This window comes from Heterocephalus glaber, unplaced genomic scaffold, assembly GCF_053883595.1.
Source record: "Heterocephalus glaber isolate CG9 unplaced genomic scaffold, H.glaber_assembly_v1.0 deba00001429, whole genome shotgun sequence".
NCBI lineage: Eukaryota > Metazoa > Chordata > Mammalia > Rodentia > Bathyergidae > Heterocephalus > Heterocephalus glaber.
This window is the reverse complement of record NW_028258294.1, coordinates 32,719,238-32,735,360: the sequence shown is the minus strand read 5'-3', so window position 1 is coordinate 32,735,360 and position 16,123 is coordinate 32,719,238. Positions and strand designations below refer to the sequence as shown.

The 16,123-nt window shown below is 47.0% G+C and overlaps 2 protein-coding genes across 2 annotated transcripts; both read left to right on the top strand.

The window, feature by feature from the left end:
* Positions 1-1,028: 1,028 nt before the first annotated feature.
* Positions 1,029-3,306, top strand: Apoa5 (apolipoprotein A5). The gene is made up of 4 exons (XM_004856638.4): positions 1,029-1,099; positions 1,598-1,653; positions 1,736-1,847; positions 2,160-3,306. Exons 2-4 carry the CDS (start codon positions 1,614-1,616, stop codon positions 3,088-3,090), a joined length of 1,083 nt encoding a protein of 360 aa, XP_004856695.2. The 5' UTR covers positions 1,029-1,099; positions 1,598-1,613; the 3' UTR covers positions 3,091-3,306.
* Positions 3,307-5,011: 1,705 nt separating this feature from the next.
* Positions 5,012-14,512, top strand: Zpr1 (ZPR1 zinc finger). Its single transcript, XM_004856639.4, has 14 exons — positions 5,012-5,327; positions 5,502-5,663; positions 6,077-6,167; positions 6,514-6,584; positions 7,213-7,299; positions 7,445-7,567; positions 7,922-7,966; positions 8,136-8,202; positions 8,607-8,677; positions 9,469-9,558; positions 10,209-10,319; positions 11,290-11,376; positions 13,180-13,245; positions 13,919-14,512. The coding sequence occupies exons 1-14, from the start codon at positions 5,157-5,159 to the stop codon at positions 14,051-14,053; spliced, it is 1,377 nt and encodes a 458-aa protein (XP_004856696.2). The 5' UTR covers positions 5,012-5,156; the 3' UTR covers positions 14,054-14,512.
* Positions 14,513-16,123: the final 1,611 nt, after the last annotated feature.

The window sequence follows — 16,123 nt, the reverse complement described above, 5'->3', positions numbered from 1 at the left end:
GAGAGAGAGAGAGAGAGAGAGAGGATTTTATTTTCAGCTATCCCCACCCCCTTTTTGTCTCTTGCAGCTGAGCCTAATCCTAATACAAACTAAATCTGAAAGAAATGAATGCATCCCCATGAGGAGATAGCTATTTCAGGGAGAAGGAGTAGCATGTATAAAAGCACAGGGTCCTGAAAGAGGTGGTGTACTTGAGGAACACCAAGGTTTTGTCTGGCAGGAGGAGACTGGAAGTGAAGTTGGGATGAGCCATAGCAGAGGATGGATTGAATGGCAGAACTGGCAGAAGATCCATTGGAGGTTCTGAGTGAAAGCAAGAGAGACAACTTGGGCTATGGTGGTGGTGGAAATGGAGCGGAGGGGATCCATTCCAGGTACCTTTAGGAGCAAGGAGAAGGAGCTTAGGAATGAGTATGTGAGTATATGGAGGGAGCCTGTCATCAGAGCGAGAGCTGGGCCTTTGGGCTTCCCTCCTCAGAGTCCCTGAGGTGGAGTTCAGCCTTTCTCTGTGAGGAGAGTCCTTTTGCTCCAATCCCTTGGGCCCACAGTCCCAGCCCAGACCTTGCTTACCATCTCTTCACCCAGCCTGGCTTGCCCTGCTTGATCCAAGAGTATTTCATAAATCGGGAGATGGGGGAGTCTTTAACTCCACAGCTGCTGGCTCTTCCTAGGCTGCCTGAGTACCCTGTGGTGGAGCTGTCAAGGGGTGTCTAGGCTCTGCCTGGCAGCTGGCTGGCTGAGGCAGAGTGCTCTGGGGAGTTGAGTAAGAGCAGGGCCCCTGCAAGCAAACAGGCTTGTGTCTGTTGGTGGGCCAGGGAGCAAGTCAGTAGGAGGTTTTGGGTCCCCACTGGGTGAGTTTAGCCCCACTCCTAGTAAGGGTTTCAGGAAACATTTCTCTACTAGCATAGCCCCTTGATACCAGGGAACTCATTAACCCTCTGGGTGCCAAGGAGAGGGCAGGAGGTAAGTTCTGGGAGGCAACTGAGGTCATCCTTCTTTGAACCGCCACGTGGTATTTGCTTAAAGTAATTGTTGCCAGAGGCCCGGGCCCCTGGAGTATAAAGCAGAATATCTGCTTTCTGCACCCAGAACTGAGCAGGTAAGCACCAGGGCTGACAGTGAGGATAGAAGGGGACCGCTGGGGGCCTCGGGAGAGCTGGGGGCGGGATCTAAGGCATCCTCTTGAGCACTTTGGCAGAGTTGCTTTTCCCCCATTGGTTATGCCTCAGTTTTCCTGGCCATGAAATGGGAGGCAGGAAGACAGGTGAGGGAGATAGGGAGCTGATCCTGGTGCCTGGTTTCTAGGTTCTGGGGAGCATAGTGGTGGGGGAACCATTGGAAGACAGTTGACGCTCCATTCTCTCTACTATGTGACAGAGATAAGAAAAAGGAGCCCCCCTCTCCTGCTTGAGGAAGACACTTTTTCCTTCCCAACCTATGTTGATCCACCAAGGTCATTCTCTGAGTCCCAACAGTTCTCTGCTCTCTTCACCTCAGGGAAGGGTTAACAGGATTTGGAGCAAATTGCTCCTAGAACAAGTTTTTGGTTCCTTTGCTTCTTTATCCTAACCTGGGCTCCATTCAACTTCCTTCCCAGAGTCCATACTGCAAGCATGGCTGCAGTCCTTACCTGGGTTCTGGTCCTGCTCTCAGGTGAGTCCACAACCTGACTTCAATGTAAGCATGTGGGTGGAGACTGGACTGAGCAGGCCTAACCACCTCATCTTCTCCACAGCGTTTTCAGTTACCCACACACGGAAAGGCTTCTGGGACTACTTCAGCCAGAGCAGTTGGGACAAAGGTGTGATGGAGCAGGTCCAACAGCAGAAGCAGGCCCAGGACCATGTGTGAGTAGCTAGGGTAAGGGATTCCGGTGAAGGAGAGGAGACAGCTGGGGCATGGGATGATGTGCTGTTCCTGACCCCTCCACCTGCCCTCCCTATAGCTAGCTGATGATGTGTCCTTGCCCCCTGGGCCTTAGCACTAAACACTCCCTAGCTCTGTGCTTGCACCTGCAATGTGTTTGTGCTTCTGTGCATAGTGTTGCTGCTGTCTTCAGGGTGAGGACTAGAGAGCCTGGGTCTGGGAGCCACTGCCCCACATCCTTGGTTTCCCTCGATGATGAGGCTAACAGTCTGATGGTCTGTCCTCTTCCCCAGGAGGCTGAAAGACAGCCTTGAGCAAGATCTCAGCAATATGAACAAATTCCTGGAGAAGCTGGGCCCCCTGAGTGGGCCGGGGAAGGAGCCCCCTCTGCGGGCCCAGGACCAGGAGGGCATGAGGCAGCAGCTGCAGGAGGAGCTGGAGCAGGTGAGGACTCGCCTGCAGCCCTACATGGCGGAGGTACACGAACTGGTGGGCTGGAACTTAGAGGATCTGCGACGGCAGCTGAAACCCTACACAGTAGAGCTAATGGAGCAGGTGGCCCTGCGTGTACAGGAGCTGCAGGAGCAGTTGCGTGTGGTAGGGGAAGGTACAAAGGCCCAGGTGCTGGGCGGCTTGGATGAGGCACTGGGCCTGCTGCAAGACATGCCTAGCCGCATCAAAGAGCTCTTCCACCCCTATGCTGAGCGCCTGGTGCGTGGCATCGGGCGCCACATGCAGGAACTGCACCGCAGCGTGACTCCACATGCTGCTGCCAGCCCAGCCCGGCTCAGCCGCTGCGTGCAGGCGCTCTCGCACAAGCTCACGCTCAAGGCCAAGGCCCTGCATGCGGGCATTCAGCAGAACCTGGACCAGCTAGGCAAAGGGCTCAGTGCCTTTGTACACACTAGCGCAGACTGGGCCGAGGAGGGGGCCAGCCTGGGCCCCCACATGCTCTCTGAGGAGGTACGCCAGCGACTCCAGGCTTTTCGCCACGACACCTTTGAGCAAATCTCTCTCTTCACACAAGCCATTGACCAGGAGACTGAGGAGATCCAGCAGCAGCTGGCGCCAACCCCACCCGGCCACAGTGCCTTCGCCCCTGCGTTCCCAGAAGTGGATGGCGGCAAGGCCCTGAGCAAGCTGCAGGCCCGTCTGGACGACCTGTGGGAAGACATCACCTACAGCCTTCATGACCAGAGCCATAGTGATCTAGGAGAACCCTGAGGGTCAACTTGCCCAGGTTCACTCTCTAGCTCCCGGTCTGGGGGGCCCAAGATCTGAGCCTCTGCGTGGTCTGCTGGGTGAGGGCGGAGGGTCCTGCACAGGGTAGGTGAGGCCACCAGGGGGGCTGCTGTCCCTGGAATATCCATCCTCCTCAATGTCCTCATCCAGATGCATTACACTCACTAGGTTTTGCAAACCCAGCTTTCCGTACTCATTGGGGCATTCTTTCATGAATTTTAGTGTTCAGAGGTGGAGGGAGTAGGGAGGGAGAGAGATTCTATGTCCGAAAGCCTGTGTGGGAGATGGCACTGGGAGCCTGTGCCACTGCATCCCAAAGTGTGGTTCCTGTCACTTCTGGATGCCTGATGGTCACTGCTACGGCTGGTCCACAGAGAGGAGCCCTTGTTTCCCCAGGGCTGCCAGGACAGCTTCTGTTGGGCCAATAGAAGAGATCAAGGAGGAAAATACATGGGGAGAGAATGTGATGATGTGTGTATATCCCTGCTAGCTGTGATGCTGGTGTGTGTGAATGGTGGGGACAGTGATGGGCTAGGGCAGGGTCCATGTTTCCTTATATAGCTCTGCATCTAAGCAAGGGACCAAGCCCTCCAAACTCTGGGGGCTTCTTAAATTGTCTAGGGAGCATAATGTGTGCCCTCCCCATCTCCAGCCCTTCCTTCCTGATTCCCAAACTGAAGCCTAGACTTCTGCTCAAATGAAACAGATGCTTACGATGGAAGCTTCTTTGCCTGGTGTGACTCTTACTCGTCTGAGAACAGGGGCCTCCCCACTGACCCTAAAGCACACCCACCTCCCAGTCCAATCCCTTGCTGCTCTTTCTCATTGACCCACTCTGTCAGAGGGGCCTGGCTCTGCTGGACTCTGCTTTAGCATCCTGGCTAGACAACAGCTGTCTGTCACATGCGGTGTATGTGTGGGGGGGACTGAGGGTGCTGGGACTGGGTGCTGGGTGACTCTTCATCTGCATCCATATTATTCAGCAGCTTAGGGACCACAAGATGGTGTGCATGGGACATAGGCTGTGGTCCCGTGGGGTGGCCTGTCTCATTTGTTCCTGCTGTTCCAGACTCTGATTAGCCTTTTCTTGAGACCCACAAACGCTTATTTCCCCTCCTGCACACACTCACTCAAGGGGCATCAAAAATCACCTGGAAACTGAAATTGGTGATGAGTATGAGAAAGAGGAAAAAGTAAGCACACCCCTTTCCCTCTGGACTACCCTGTCCAGTACCCTTTCCCCCAACTTGGGGGGAAACTGGTCTGCATGGGCTTCTCTGGGCTTCCCCTATTCCTCCTAGAACAGACAAATGAATCTGGTCTCCTCATGCCTGAAGACTGGTCATCCCTGACACCCTAGATGGACTGAATTGTGGCTCCAGGATAGGGGAAGGAAGAGTGAGAAAGAAAAGTTTACCAAAGAAGTGTTTCTGTTGTTAGTTAGAAACAGGGACAGGTGAGTCAGCTGAAGTCGGATGGGATAGGAATGAAAGCAAGAGTAAAAAAAATAAGGCCTGTGCATTTGACCCTAGAATTTGGGGAGTTGCTTATAAGACAGAAATAGGGAACTGAATGGGAGAGACAAGAGGAGGCGGGGGAGAGGCTGAGCAACCTGGACAGGGGCACCTATAGCCCAACAGAGGTGTCCCAAGCAGAGCCTAGCACTACAATGGGCGAAGGAAGCCTAGTTCGGAGGCACCTTCTTGGGATTCCCAGAGACACGTCAGTCCCCTTCCTGTCACGGCTCTTGTAGACAGATTTATGGGCCAACTTGGGACCTGTGCGGGCAGCAAAAAACTGCTCAGTATCTGAGTGTATGTCCTCCAGGAAATGGCAGCTCAGTTGAGAGGGATCCGGCTGGTTATGCAAATCCCGGGAACCGGAAGGCCATGTCAGATACTCTTCAGGGAGCGTCCAGAGGCTGCGACTTTTAAAGAAGGGGCGGGAGCAGCAGCTGGCGGAAATAGGGCCTCGAGAGCAGCGGAAGGGGCGGGGCCTCAAGAGCAACGGAAGCCGGAAGCAGAAGGCTGAGCTACGCGCGTTGGGCGATGTCGGCCAGTGGGGCTGTAGCGTCCGGGCCCCTGGGGCCTACCACCACCCCCTCACCCGCCCCAGGCCAGCCGCCAGCCACAGGGCACTTGTTCCGACCCATCAGCGCCGAGGACGAGGAGCAGCAGCCCACCGAGATCGAGTCGCTGTGCATGAACTGTTACTGCAATGTGAGGCTGGGTCGCGGCCGCGGGCGGCGGGGAGGGAAGGCTTAGGCAGCAAGCCGCTGGGGGTCGGCCACCCAGCCAGGTGCGCCCTGGAAGACCCAGAAGGTCCTCTGGGACTAGGACAGGGAACGGGAGTTTCATTGATTGTTCTCCTTCCCTGTTTTTTTGCTTCCCCAGGGCATGACGCGCCTCCTGCTCACCAAGATCCCCTTCTTCAGAGAAATAATAGTGAGCTCCTTTTCCTGTGAGCACTGTGGCTGGAACAACACGGAGATCCAATCAGCAGGCAGGATCCAGGACCAAGGAGTGTGCTACACTTTGACCATCAGAGGCCTGGAGGTAAGAAGAGCCCAGAGCAGGTGCCTCAGTGTCCATGAGAGAGCTTGAGGACTGGAGTCAGAGCTCTCTGTGGTCCAGACTGTCGGACTCCGAATAAATCCCCACGTAGCTAAGCCTTAGTTTCCTTCTTTGTAAAATGGTGTTTTCAAAGAGTCATCTGCTCAAGTGAGAGAAGATTTGTGAAAGTGCTTTGTGAATTTTGCCAGAGGGTGTGGAATGGGAGTTACTGTGGACAGTCTTTTCACCATTTGGGCAGTATACCACCTGAACTATTTTGAAAGAGTTGTCTGGATGCACCAAAGCGGAGAGAGAGAAATAGCGGAGTTGAGGTGTGATGAAGGGAGGCTGTCTGGTTATCTCCTGAGGAGACGCTGTACTGCTTTCTTTGGGCCAAAGTTTTCCTTTTTGCCCAGGACATGAACAGAGAAGTGGTGAAGACTGATTCTGCCACCACAAGGATCCCTGAGCTGGACTTTGAAATTCCAGCTTTCAGCCAGAAGGGAGGTAAGTTTAAGATCAGACTATTTTGGCTGTTCTCACATAGCTGGAATCTTACCCATTTTCTTGCAAAACCCCCAGTGCCAGGTCCAGTGGCTTGTATATGGGCTTGACCAAATACTCATAGAGCTTTTCACTGGCTTAACATGAGCAGAAAGCTTAGGTAACAACTTGAGATATAGAGAATTTTAGAATTTTAGCATCACTGTTATCAGAGTTGAATAGAATCCTGTGCCTGGGCTCCTATTACAAATGAAAACATCAGGGCCTAGAGTCAGGTGAATTGCCCAGGGTCATATAGCCACTTGATAGCAGAGCTAAAACTCATTTGTCTTTTGTTCTTGTTCACAAGCTCTGACCACTGTTGAAGGATTGATCACCCGCGCTATCTCTGGCCTGGAGCAGGACCAGCCCACACGAAGGGTGAGCTGGGCTTTTTTCACTGCAACAGTTCAAGGAATTATTGCTCAGGTGTCTGAATAAAGTGTTCAACTTTCCCTGTAGTGGATCTGTCTGAGTGAACATTGGGCAATTTTTTTTCCTGCAAAGAATACGATGGCCTTGTAGCTGCCAGGATGTTGCAGATGTACTTATTGTCCTTTCCATGACCCTCTTCCAGTATATATCGAGGCCTCATCTTAGTCAGTGTAACATTAATTCTGAAGAGTTCTTCTAATTCCTTTTGGATTATCTGTGCTTCCTAGATATTCCATTGTTTGGGTCTTATTATTACAGAAATAATATAATTGCATATTTAGTCATCGGTTTCCCTAACTGGCTAGGGAGCCCCCGTAAAAGACTGATTTATTTACTGTTATATCCCTAACCTAGCACGAATGCATGGGCTAACTGGTGGAATAAGTGGGAAAATGAGGCTCCCCTCGCACCACCCATCTTCTTCAGACTTGTTTATTGTATCTGTGAAGTCTGAGGCACTTGGTTTCCACTCATTAAGACAAATGTTGATCTTCTGATGGAATTGACATGGGTACGATGGAGTTGGGCATGAGGTATACAACCAAGGCGAAGACTTTTATTCTGCTTATGGCAGGCAAGCAAAGAAGCCATAGCTGAAAGAATTGATGAGTTCATTGTCAAACTGAAGGAGCTAAAGCAAGTGGCCTCCCCTTTCACTCTGGTGAGTAATGAGGGACTGTAGTTGCTTTTGGTGAGGGGGGAAGAGATATTAAGACTGTCTGGGATTTTTCTGCTGTGGTCTGATGGTAAGTGGAGGGGTGTGTATGAGTTCTTATTAAATGAATATGTTTTCACTCATTTGTTAGATCATCGATGATCCCTCAGGGAATAGCTTTGTAGAAAACCCACATGCTCCCCAGAAAGATGATGCCCTGGTGACCACACGCTATAACCGGACCCTACAGCAGGATGAGATGCTGGGGCTCCAAGTAAGTGGACTAAAGAGCCAGAAGAATGGTTTGGAATTATCTTGCACTCTGGTTTGCCTGGAGTCAGTGGGACATTATTTAGTTGCTGTTGCCATACTTATTTACATACTCTGTCTCAGCCTGTTTGTGTCTGTCTTGAAGCTCATTTCAGGACTTAGGGTAAACTTTACAGGAAGGATGGCAGTGGCTTTGGTCTTGTCTTGAGCCCTGTTCCCTTGATTGGGGCATTGCCTTTTGGTTTCTCTGTCACACCTGATAGAATTAAGCAAAGGTGTTTTCTCCCATTCCAGGGTGGGGTATTGGGGATGCTGAGGTTTACCTGCCAACTTGTGATTTGCATCTCTGCTCTTCTAGGCAGAAGCACCACAAGAAAACCTGGAAGAAGATCTCAGAAATGAAGTGAGTCATGTTTGCTGCTGTTGAGGAAGGAGTGGAGTTGTGGGCTGAGAATGATGCTTGTCAGTGTCTCTGTCACCACCAAGGTGACCACCAGCATCCTAACTGGATGTCTCTAACCTGAGTGTTCTGGTGGAGAGGGTTCATACTATGTCCCCATATTGTGTCGCAGGTGCTTCAGTTCAACACAAACTGCCCGGAATGCAATGCCCCAGCTCAGACCAACATGAAGCTAGTACGTATCTTTTGTCAAACAGTTGGGTTGCTTTTCTTTTGACTCCGGCATGGAGATTATATTTAGGCTGCGAGCATACTTTCAAGGGAGCAAATGCTTTATTCCCTGTGATAAGGAGGATGTTGCCTTTGATTAGACCATGTATCTTGGCTCTTGAGTTCAAAGGAAAAACTAGGCTATGGTCTCGAGGCTCTTGTGTATGGTCTGAGCCGTGTCTTTAAACATTTTGAAATGGGCTACTGTGCGCTGGGAAGAGAGCTTTTAGAGGACTCTCAGATTTAGGATCCCTTGTGATGTGTTTCCTGCAGTCCTGGGACCAGCATCTGTTTATGTGGGTTTTGGCATTGTTTTTCCCTAGTGGGTGGTCATGCTGTCCTGGAAGCAGATTTCCTTAACTCCGTCTTCTAGAAATCCCCCACTTTAAGGAGGTTATCATCATGGCCACCATCTGTGAGCACTGTGGTCATCGGACCAATGAGGTGGGTTAACTCCATCTTTTGGAAAGAAAACTGGCTTAAGGGTTTCCCCTTTGTAACTTCTTCCTAAATCTGCTTCAGGATGGTGGGGTAGGGTGGGCTGGGGCTTTCACTTAGGCTTAGAAAGGGTGAGGAAGCCTTGAAGGAACTGAGAATTACCTTAGAGAAGAAAAGTCAGAGTTATCTTTCGACGTGTGAAAGGTTGTTATATGGAAGAGAGAAGCCTTTTGACCCACTTCTCAGAGGGACGGGAGTTCAGGGAGCTGTATTTTGACCCCATAATGAAGAATTTAATAGAGTTGTCTGAAAATTGGGCTTTCCTCACATGTATTTGAGCATAAGCTAATTAAATCTTGGACCAGAATATTACAAAGGGGATCCAAACATTGGATACAGTGGGTAAAAAAACTAGGGTAAATGCTTAAAAGTCTTTCAAACCCAAGAGTCAGACTTTTTTTTTTGGTACTGGGGATCGAACTCGGGACCTTGCATTTGCGAGGCAGGTAGCGGAACCACTGAGCTGAATAAATCCCTGGCCCAAGTCAGACTTTTTAAAAGGTAAATTTAGAGCTAAGTTTTGGGCTGTTTTGGCATGCTTGAGGGGCTGGGCATTCTGTTTCTGCCAGCTCTCAATATTTGTGGTTTGGGTCACTGCTGCCACTGTTGGTTTAGATGAAAAGAACTATAAGTGGTTGGAATGGAGGTCCATGCCTCTGTAAGTCCTTGGGCTTCCTAGCACCAAGTGAGGCTCGGGGTCTTTTCTCTGCCCCTGCTCCTGACTGTTGTCTGTGCAGGTGAAATCTGGAGGAGCAGTGGAGCCCTTGGGAACCAGGATCACCCTCCACATCACAGATCCCTCAGACATGACCAGAGACCTTCTGAAGGTAACAACCAGCTTGGGAAAGTGACTGTCTTCATACATCTGTCTCAGGAAAATGATCTTTTAAAAATAACACCCAAGGACATGTGGTACCTGGTTTTCTGGTTTTGAGGATCCTTGAGTAGGATTACTATGTGGTTGGAATTGCAGATCCAGAAGGTAGCCCAAAAGCTCTTTCTGATTGATGAGTTGGCAGCTTTTTGGCTTCTGGTGACTACACAGGCCCTTTTCTCTGACTGCTAATGACAGGGTACCTGATGGTGTGGAGCTATGACTCAGAATTTCTCTTTATTAAGTTGGTTTCATTTCAGTGATGCAGATGGATAGGAGTGAGTCTATAGCTTTAACTGGGGAGTCAGAGAAAACTGGGACAGCTGATGCTGTCCCCAGCCTGCTATTGGTGCTCTGATGATATTAATTTGCCAGAATGTCTGATTGACTTTCTTTGTCCCTGATTTAATTTTCTTTCCCTCCTCTCCCCTCCCCTCCCCTCTCTTCCCCTCCCTCCCCCGCTCCCTGTCTTCTCTTTTTTTTTTTCTTGGTGATGCTAGAAATCATACTCAGGGTCTTTAGAATGCTTGACAAGTGTTCTGCCACTGAGCTATACACCTCTAACCCCTATTTTAAATCTTAATTTGGCCTTTGTTCTTACAGTCTGAAACATGTAGTGTGGAAATCCCAGAGCTGGAATTTGAGCTGGGAATGGCTGTCCTTGGGGGCAAGTTCACTACCCTGGAAGGGCTGCTGAAAGACATCCGGGAGCTGGTGAGTCCCCTGGATATAGTGTACAGCTTCTTTTAGCAATGCAGTGTGGGAAAGGAGGGTGGAACCCCTTAAACGTCCTAGGTTTTTAGTGCTAATAACTGGAGGTTTCTTTGCCTTAAAGCTGGTTTGAGAGATTTAAATATTATTTTGGATTGTGAAGAGAAGTTTATGGAAATAAACTGGCCCAACTCTCAGACAGTGAAGTTATTTTCTGTTTACGGATAAGTCATTTACTTCTCTATAAAATAGGAGATCAGGAGCCATCTAGCACCTAAAACTCCCTAACACACACATATGTGTGTTTTGACTTGGCCTGTACAGGCAGCTCTCCATATCCAACCACAGTTTCTGAAAATATCAGAGAAAGAAAATGTATCTCTTTTGAATACCTACTGATTTCCTTGTCATACACTGAACATAACTATTTGCATAGCATTTACATTATATTTGATATTAAGCGTAATCTAGAGATGATTTAAAATATATAGGAGGATGTCTAGATTCTGTGTAAATATGGCATTATATATAAGGGCCTTAAGCATCCATGGATTTTGGTACCTGGAAGGGTCCTGGGAGGGCGTCCTGGAACCAACCTTTGGGAGATGCCTAGAGATGACTGTATATTTAATTTCTTGATGAATAATTTCACTTAATTGATTTAGTTATCAGCATTTAGATTTGGGAAAATACACTTTTTCTTTTCTAAATTAGGATTAGATATCTTGAGAATACTTTTCTAGATTTTGTTTTACATTGGCAGTTTTGCCTCCTTGCCAGATTGAGCCCATAGCCTCTTAGGAGTGGCTGCCTGGGTCAGCAAGGCAGTATGGGAGAGTATGCAGTATGGGAGAGATGAAGGCCGAGCTTCTCCAGCTGGTTAGCCACTGCCACTCCCCACCTGGTTATGGTCAAGCCCAATAGCTATAAAGCCAGTAGAGTATTCTAGCAATTGGCATGTCATTTATTGTAGGTGACCAAGAACGCTTTCACACTGGGTGACAGTTCCCGTCCTGGCAAGTCAGAGAAATTGCAGGAGTTTAGCCAGAAGTTGGACCAGGTGAGCATACATTGGCCAGTTGGTACTTGTCTCAGTGCTCCTGTGAAGAGGCTGCATACTCATTTCTTGCCACTTTGAACATCTAACCATCATGTTGGGGGCTTTTCTGGTTTCCTGTGTGTCATGTTATCTTTTTTCTTAGTTTTCTCCCTTATTTTCTTGGATCATCTCAAGGAGCTTCCTAAGAAAGAGTGTATGGAAAATAAAATTTGTAGAACCTGTGTCTGAAAATTTCTCCCTTTCTCTTTTTCTTCCTTTCTTTTCCTTTCCTTTCTTTCTCTTTCCCCTTCCCTTACCTCCTTCCCTTCTCCTCCTCCTCCTCCCCTCTCTCTCTCTCATACTGAAGATTTAATTCAGAGCTTTGTACTGAGCTACTTTTAAAATTTTTATTTTAAGACAGGATCTTGCTAGGCTTGAACTTGTGGTCCTCCTCCCTCAGCTTCCCAGAGTGCTGAGATTACTTGAAAATTTCTTTAATCTACCCTCATAATAGATTGATTGTTGGCTAGAATTAGAATTGTGGGAGAGAAATAACTTTTCATGAAAACGTTGAAGACACAGCATTACTGTCTTCCATTTTTTAGTTTGGCTTTTGAGAAGTCTGAAGCCATTTTGATTCCTTATCTTTATTCTGTGATCTATTTTTATGATTTCTTTGTCCTTTGAAATTGAGGGTGTGCTTTCATATGGGTCAATTTTCAACCATTGTATTAAGTACTTGTGGGTTCTTTCAATCTGGAAAACTCATGTGAGTTAGTTCTAGTAAGCTTTCTTGAATTATTTTCTTGAAGATAGCCTTTTCTGTAAATTCTCTGTTCTGTCTTTTAGATGTTAGATTTACTTATCTGGTCGTTTGTAATTTACTTATTATTATTATTTTTTTTTTACACCAGTTTTGGTTTCTTGGCATTTTACTGTAGTATGGGAGATTTCAACTTTATTTTCTAACCCTTCACTTAGTTTTTCATTTTTAATAATACATTTTTATTTTCTAAGAACTTTTTCCCCTTTGCAATGCCTTTTTCAAATAGCATTCTGTTTTAAGATGAAGTGGATTTTTTTTGTTTGTTTGCTTGTTTTAATATATTTTCCTCTGTTCTCCTGCCCTAGTTCCCATTTAAGTTATTCGCCTTTGTTTTAAACCCATTTGATTTTCTGTCCCTCAGTGTTAGTGGCTTTGTTCAGATGTCTGGTAATCACTGATTGTCTATTTACAAGTAAGAGGACTAAAAACCCCCAGTGGGAGTCAATCTTATTGGCATGGGGCTCACTGAAGAAGAGGGTGTTAGCTTAGCCATTTTGTTGAGGCAGCCCCACACAAGCCTAAGTGCCAGAATTGTTAGGGCTTTCCTCTTGTGCTGGTCAGATTCCCAGCAGTGGCTGTTTCCCTTTCTGTCCTGAGGAAGAAGATGTGGCTGGCAGTGTTCTGAGAACTGTGTGTGGGAAGAGGGGTTATTTCCAATATGCATGCATTGACTTAACTTCCTTATTCTTGACTCCTCTGCCCTCAACTGGGCCAGTGTCTCCCAGTCCATAGTTTGCTGTGGAACTTCTTGAGTAACAAAAACAATTGTTGGCCATTTGGAGTAGGGGATGAACTGAGGATGTTGAATTGCGTCTTGAATAGCTTTCAAACAGACCTTTTATTAGATCTTTTCTACTTCACTTCTGTGGTACCTGATTTCAAAGTTCTTAAACTGAGGAATCTGCAGGGTAAGTTGGGTTGGCCCTTGTCTGGCAGTCATAGCCTCTTCCTACTGGGAGCTATGTAAAGTTTACTTGTGTTCTTTCTCTCACTTATAGATCATTGAGGGTGGCATGAAGGCCCACTTTATTATGAATGATCCAGCAGGAAACAGTTACTTGCAGGTACAGTAGACCTTCTCAAATGTTCATGGGGAATCAATTTTCTGATCTTTTTCAAACATGTATCATATTCCCAGAAACTGAAAGATTGATACTGAGTGGACTGTTCTTCATCAGCGAATTTCTGGCACAAGTCAGAGGATAAAAGAGAAAAGAGGGAAGGTGGGAGGCATTTTATGTGTGTAAAGAAGAAAAAACAGGATACTTCTTGGCCTCTTTCTTCCTATAGTCAAGCTATGGAGTTTTTATTCTGCAAATCTTGATTATGGAATGAGAAGAAATGTACCCTGTCCAGAAGCTAAGATAGGAAAATCCAGAGGCCTTAAGCTGACTGAAGGGATAGTCTAGTGACTGATGTAACTTTAACATTCATTGAGCATTTATTATTTGTGAAGTAAAACTGTTCTAGGTTCTTTACACAGTTAAGACCATTACCACACTTTTCTCAAGAAAAGTGCAGACATAAAATGCTTTAGGATAACTTTCCTGATTCTGTCTGAGGCCAGGGTATCCCACCCTGTTGCTCTCCACTGGATCATCCTTGCCACGGGGATTGGAGACTCTTCAAGAGAACAAAACTCATTGAGTTCTTGGGAAAGTAGCAGTTGGCAGCTACCTTCAGCAGGGGGAGTGGTAGGGTGGCACAGGCACTCATTTTCTGCCCTTGTCCTTGCAGAACATGTATGCACCTGAAGATGATCCAGAGATGAAGGTGGAGCATTACAAGCGCACCTTTGACCAGAATGAGGAGCTAGGGCTCAATGACATGAAGACAGAGGGCTATGAGGCAGGCCTGTCCCCACAGCGGTAGCGGTGGGCTCTCACAACCTGCTCCAGTGCCGGGCATTCTACAGGCTTGTTTATTACTGTTGGAATAAAGCGGGGGTGTCCTCCCCACCCCTTCCCTAGGCTGGGGAGAACACTCGGCTGGTGTCATAGATCTAGGAAGACTTTCTAAACAGCTTGTGATGCAAATGCAAGCCTGTTGTGTTACCTGACCTTATTTTGGAGGTTTTGAATTGGTCTGGGAAGAAACGCAGAAATGAGCCCTGGAGCATGGGGTCATCACTTTTTTTCCTATCAACTCTTTACCTTCCCTCCACAGTGTTCTGTCCTCTATGGTTGGAACTCTGAAGTTGGCAAAGATGAAAGGCAGTTAAAACATTTCATAGTTGGTTTGGGGCATATAAAGTCCTGGCTTTCCAAAGGAATTTGGAGGGGAGAAGTCAGCACAGGTGAAGAAGTTATTAAAATGATGGCTTTCAAACAACACTAGTCTCTTCATTTCTCTGTCTTGTTGGATATCATGCTGTTAGAATTCAGCCTTCTAAAGAAAATCTTCCCCAGTGTGACCACTACTTTGAAGATTGGAGCTACCATGTAATTCATCTGTTCAACAGATGTTTGCTGTCTACTTTATGCCACGCACATCACAGAACAGTGGACAAAATAAATCTGCTTCCATGGAGCTTAGAAACGCTAGTGGAGAAGACTGACAGATAAGCAGAAGAGCATGTCAAATGGTGATCAGTACTGTGGAGAAATGTCAGGCAGGGAAGGGGTGTGGGTGTTTCAAGTACAATGGTCAGGGAAGAGTTCATTAAGATGACAATATGACATTTAGGCAGAGCCCGGAAGGAAGGAAGGGAAGCTTTCCTTACCCCATGTAGCCAGAGGAAGAGATTTCCAGGTTTGCAGTGAACTGCAAACAGCCCTGTGCTGTAGAGTACAGGAAGCTGAGGGCTGCCTGTAGTTGCTAGAAGTGAAGGACCCAGAGACAAGAGGTGACACCTGCTGTGCTGGCTACACAGTATTTGTTCAGTAAAGACCAGTTAATTGAGATGTTATCAAGATGACTTCACATCATATATTACACCAAGGTCTCAAGTGATTTTCTGTTTGGAAAATGTCATTGTTATTCTGTTTCTCTCACATTTTAATAGACTAGCTCTTTCACTCCTTTCCTTGGCTCTTGATTTTCTAAAGAGAAAATCATTCCTTATTTGGAATCTGCCTCCTCTCTCCCTCAAAGGTATTTGTTTCCTAAGGTTCTGCTTTCATACATCTGTCCATAGTGGATTGTTTGACATCTTACTATCATTTAGGACTAGTTTCCATACCTGTATGTGTAATTTTTGTTAAGTGAGGTGTTTTAAGAAGTTTAGAGACTCATGTTAGCAAGTGACTCACAAACTTTAAAGCTACAGTACTTTACTTAGGCTTCTTATATGCAGGTATTCTATTTTAAGAGACTGTAGTTGTGTTCCCAACTGACTTGAGAATCTGATTTTATTGGACAACTTTCTAATCTGTCATTTGGTCTTAAATGAATTTTCTCAGGGGGACATTTACTTTATGAGGATGGCCCCTGACACCAGGTTTCCCATTGTGAAGGGTCAGAATGGTACTCTGGTTTATAACTACCAGACTCCATCCAGTTACTGGGAGGTGATAACCTGAGAGTACAGTTACTGAAACTGTAGTCTGAGGACCAGGGGCCAGACTGGGCTAATCCAGCTAAGGTACTTTCTGATCTTTGGCTGGGCCAGGGCTTGGTATCCTTATTTCAGAACATTCTCTTGAAGCACTTCTCAACTCATTCTCATTTCTCAAAGTCTGTTAGGATAGGAACTTATATCTGTTTAACTGTGTCTTGCTCTACAGTCCTTAGCATATGGCTAATAAAACCTGTTGTACATAATCCTCCCCAGATTATGAATCATCTGTTTTAGATTGATCCCTGTTGTGCACTGAAAGTAACATATGTAGGTAATAAGGTAAAGAAAGTCCTGAGGTCAGGGAAGGTAAGACAGTCAAAAGTGCCTGCCCAAGAACATGTAGATTCAGTTACAGCTTCAAGAATAAAATTTAAGGAGTTTTG

Coding starts and splice junctions, on each gene's coding strand:
- Apoa5 (XM_004856638.4), top strand. CDS start 1,614: ATGGCTGCAGTCCTTACCTGGGTTCTGGTCCTGCTCTCAG. Junction 1,654..1,735: donor GGTTCTGGTCCTGCTCTCAG/GTGAGTCCACAA, acceptor TCTTCTCCACAG/CGTTTTCAGTTACCCACACA. Junction 1,848..2,159: donor AAGCAGGCCCAGGACCATGT/GTGAGTAGCTAG, acceptor CCTCTTCCCCAG/GAGGCTGAAAGACAGCCTTG.
- Zpr1 (XM_004856639.4), top strand. CDS start 5,157: ATGTCGGCCAGTGGGGCTGTAGCGTCCGGGCCCCTGGGGCCTACCACC. Junction 8,678..9,468: donor GTGGTCATCGGACCAATGAG/GTGGGTTAACTC, acceptor TTGTCTGTGCAG/GTGAAATCTGGAGGAGCAGT. Junction 13,246..13,918: donor CAGGAAACAGTTACTTGCAG/GTACAGTAGACC, acceptor TTGTCCTTGCAG/AACATGTATGCACCTGAAGA.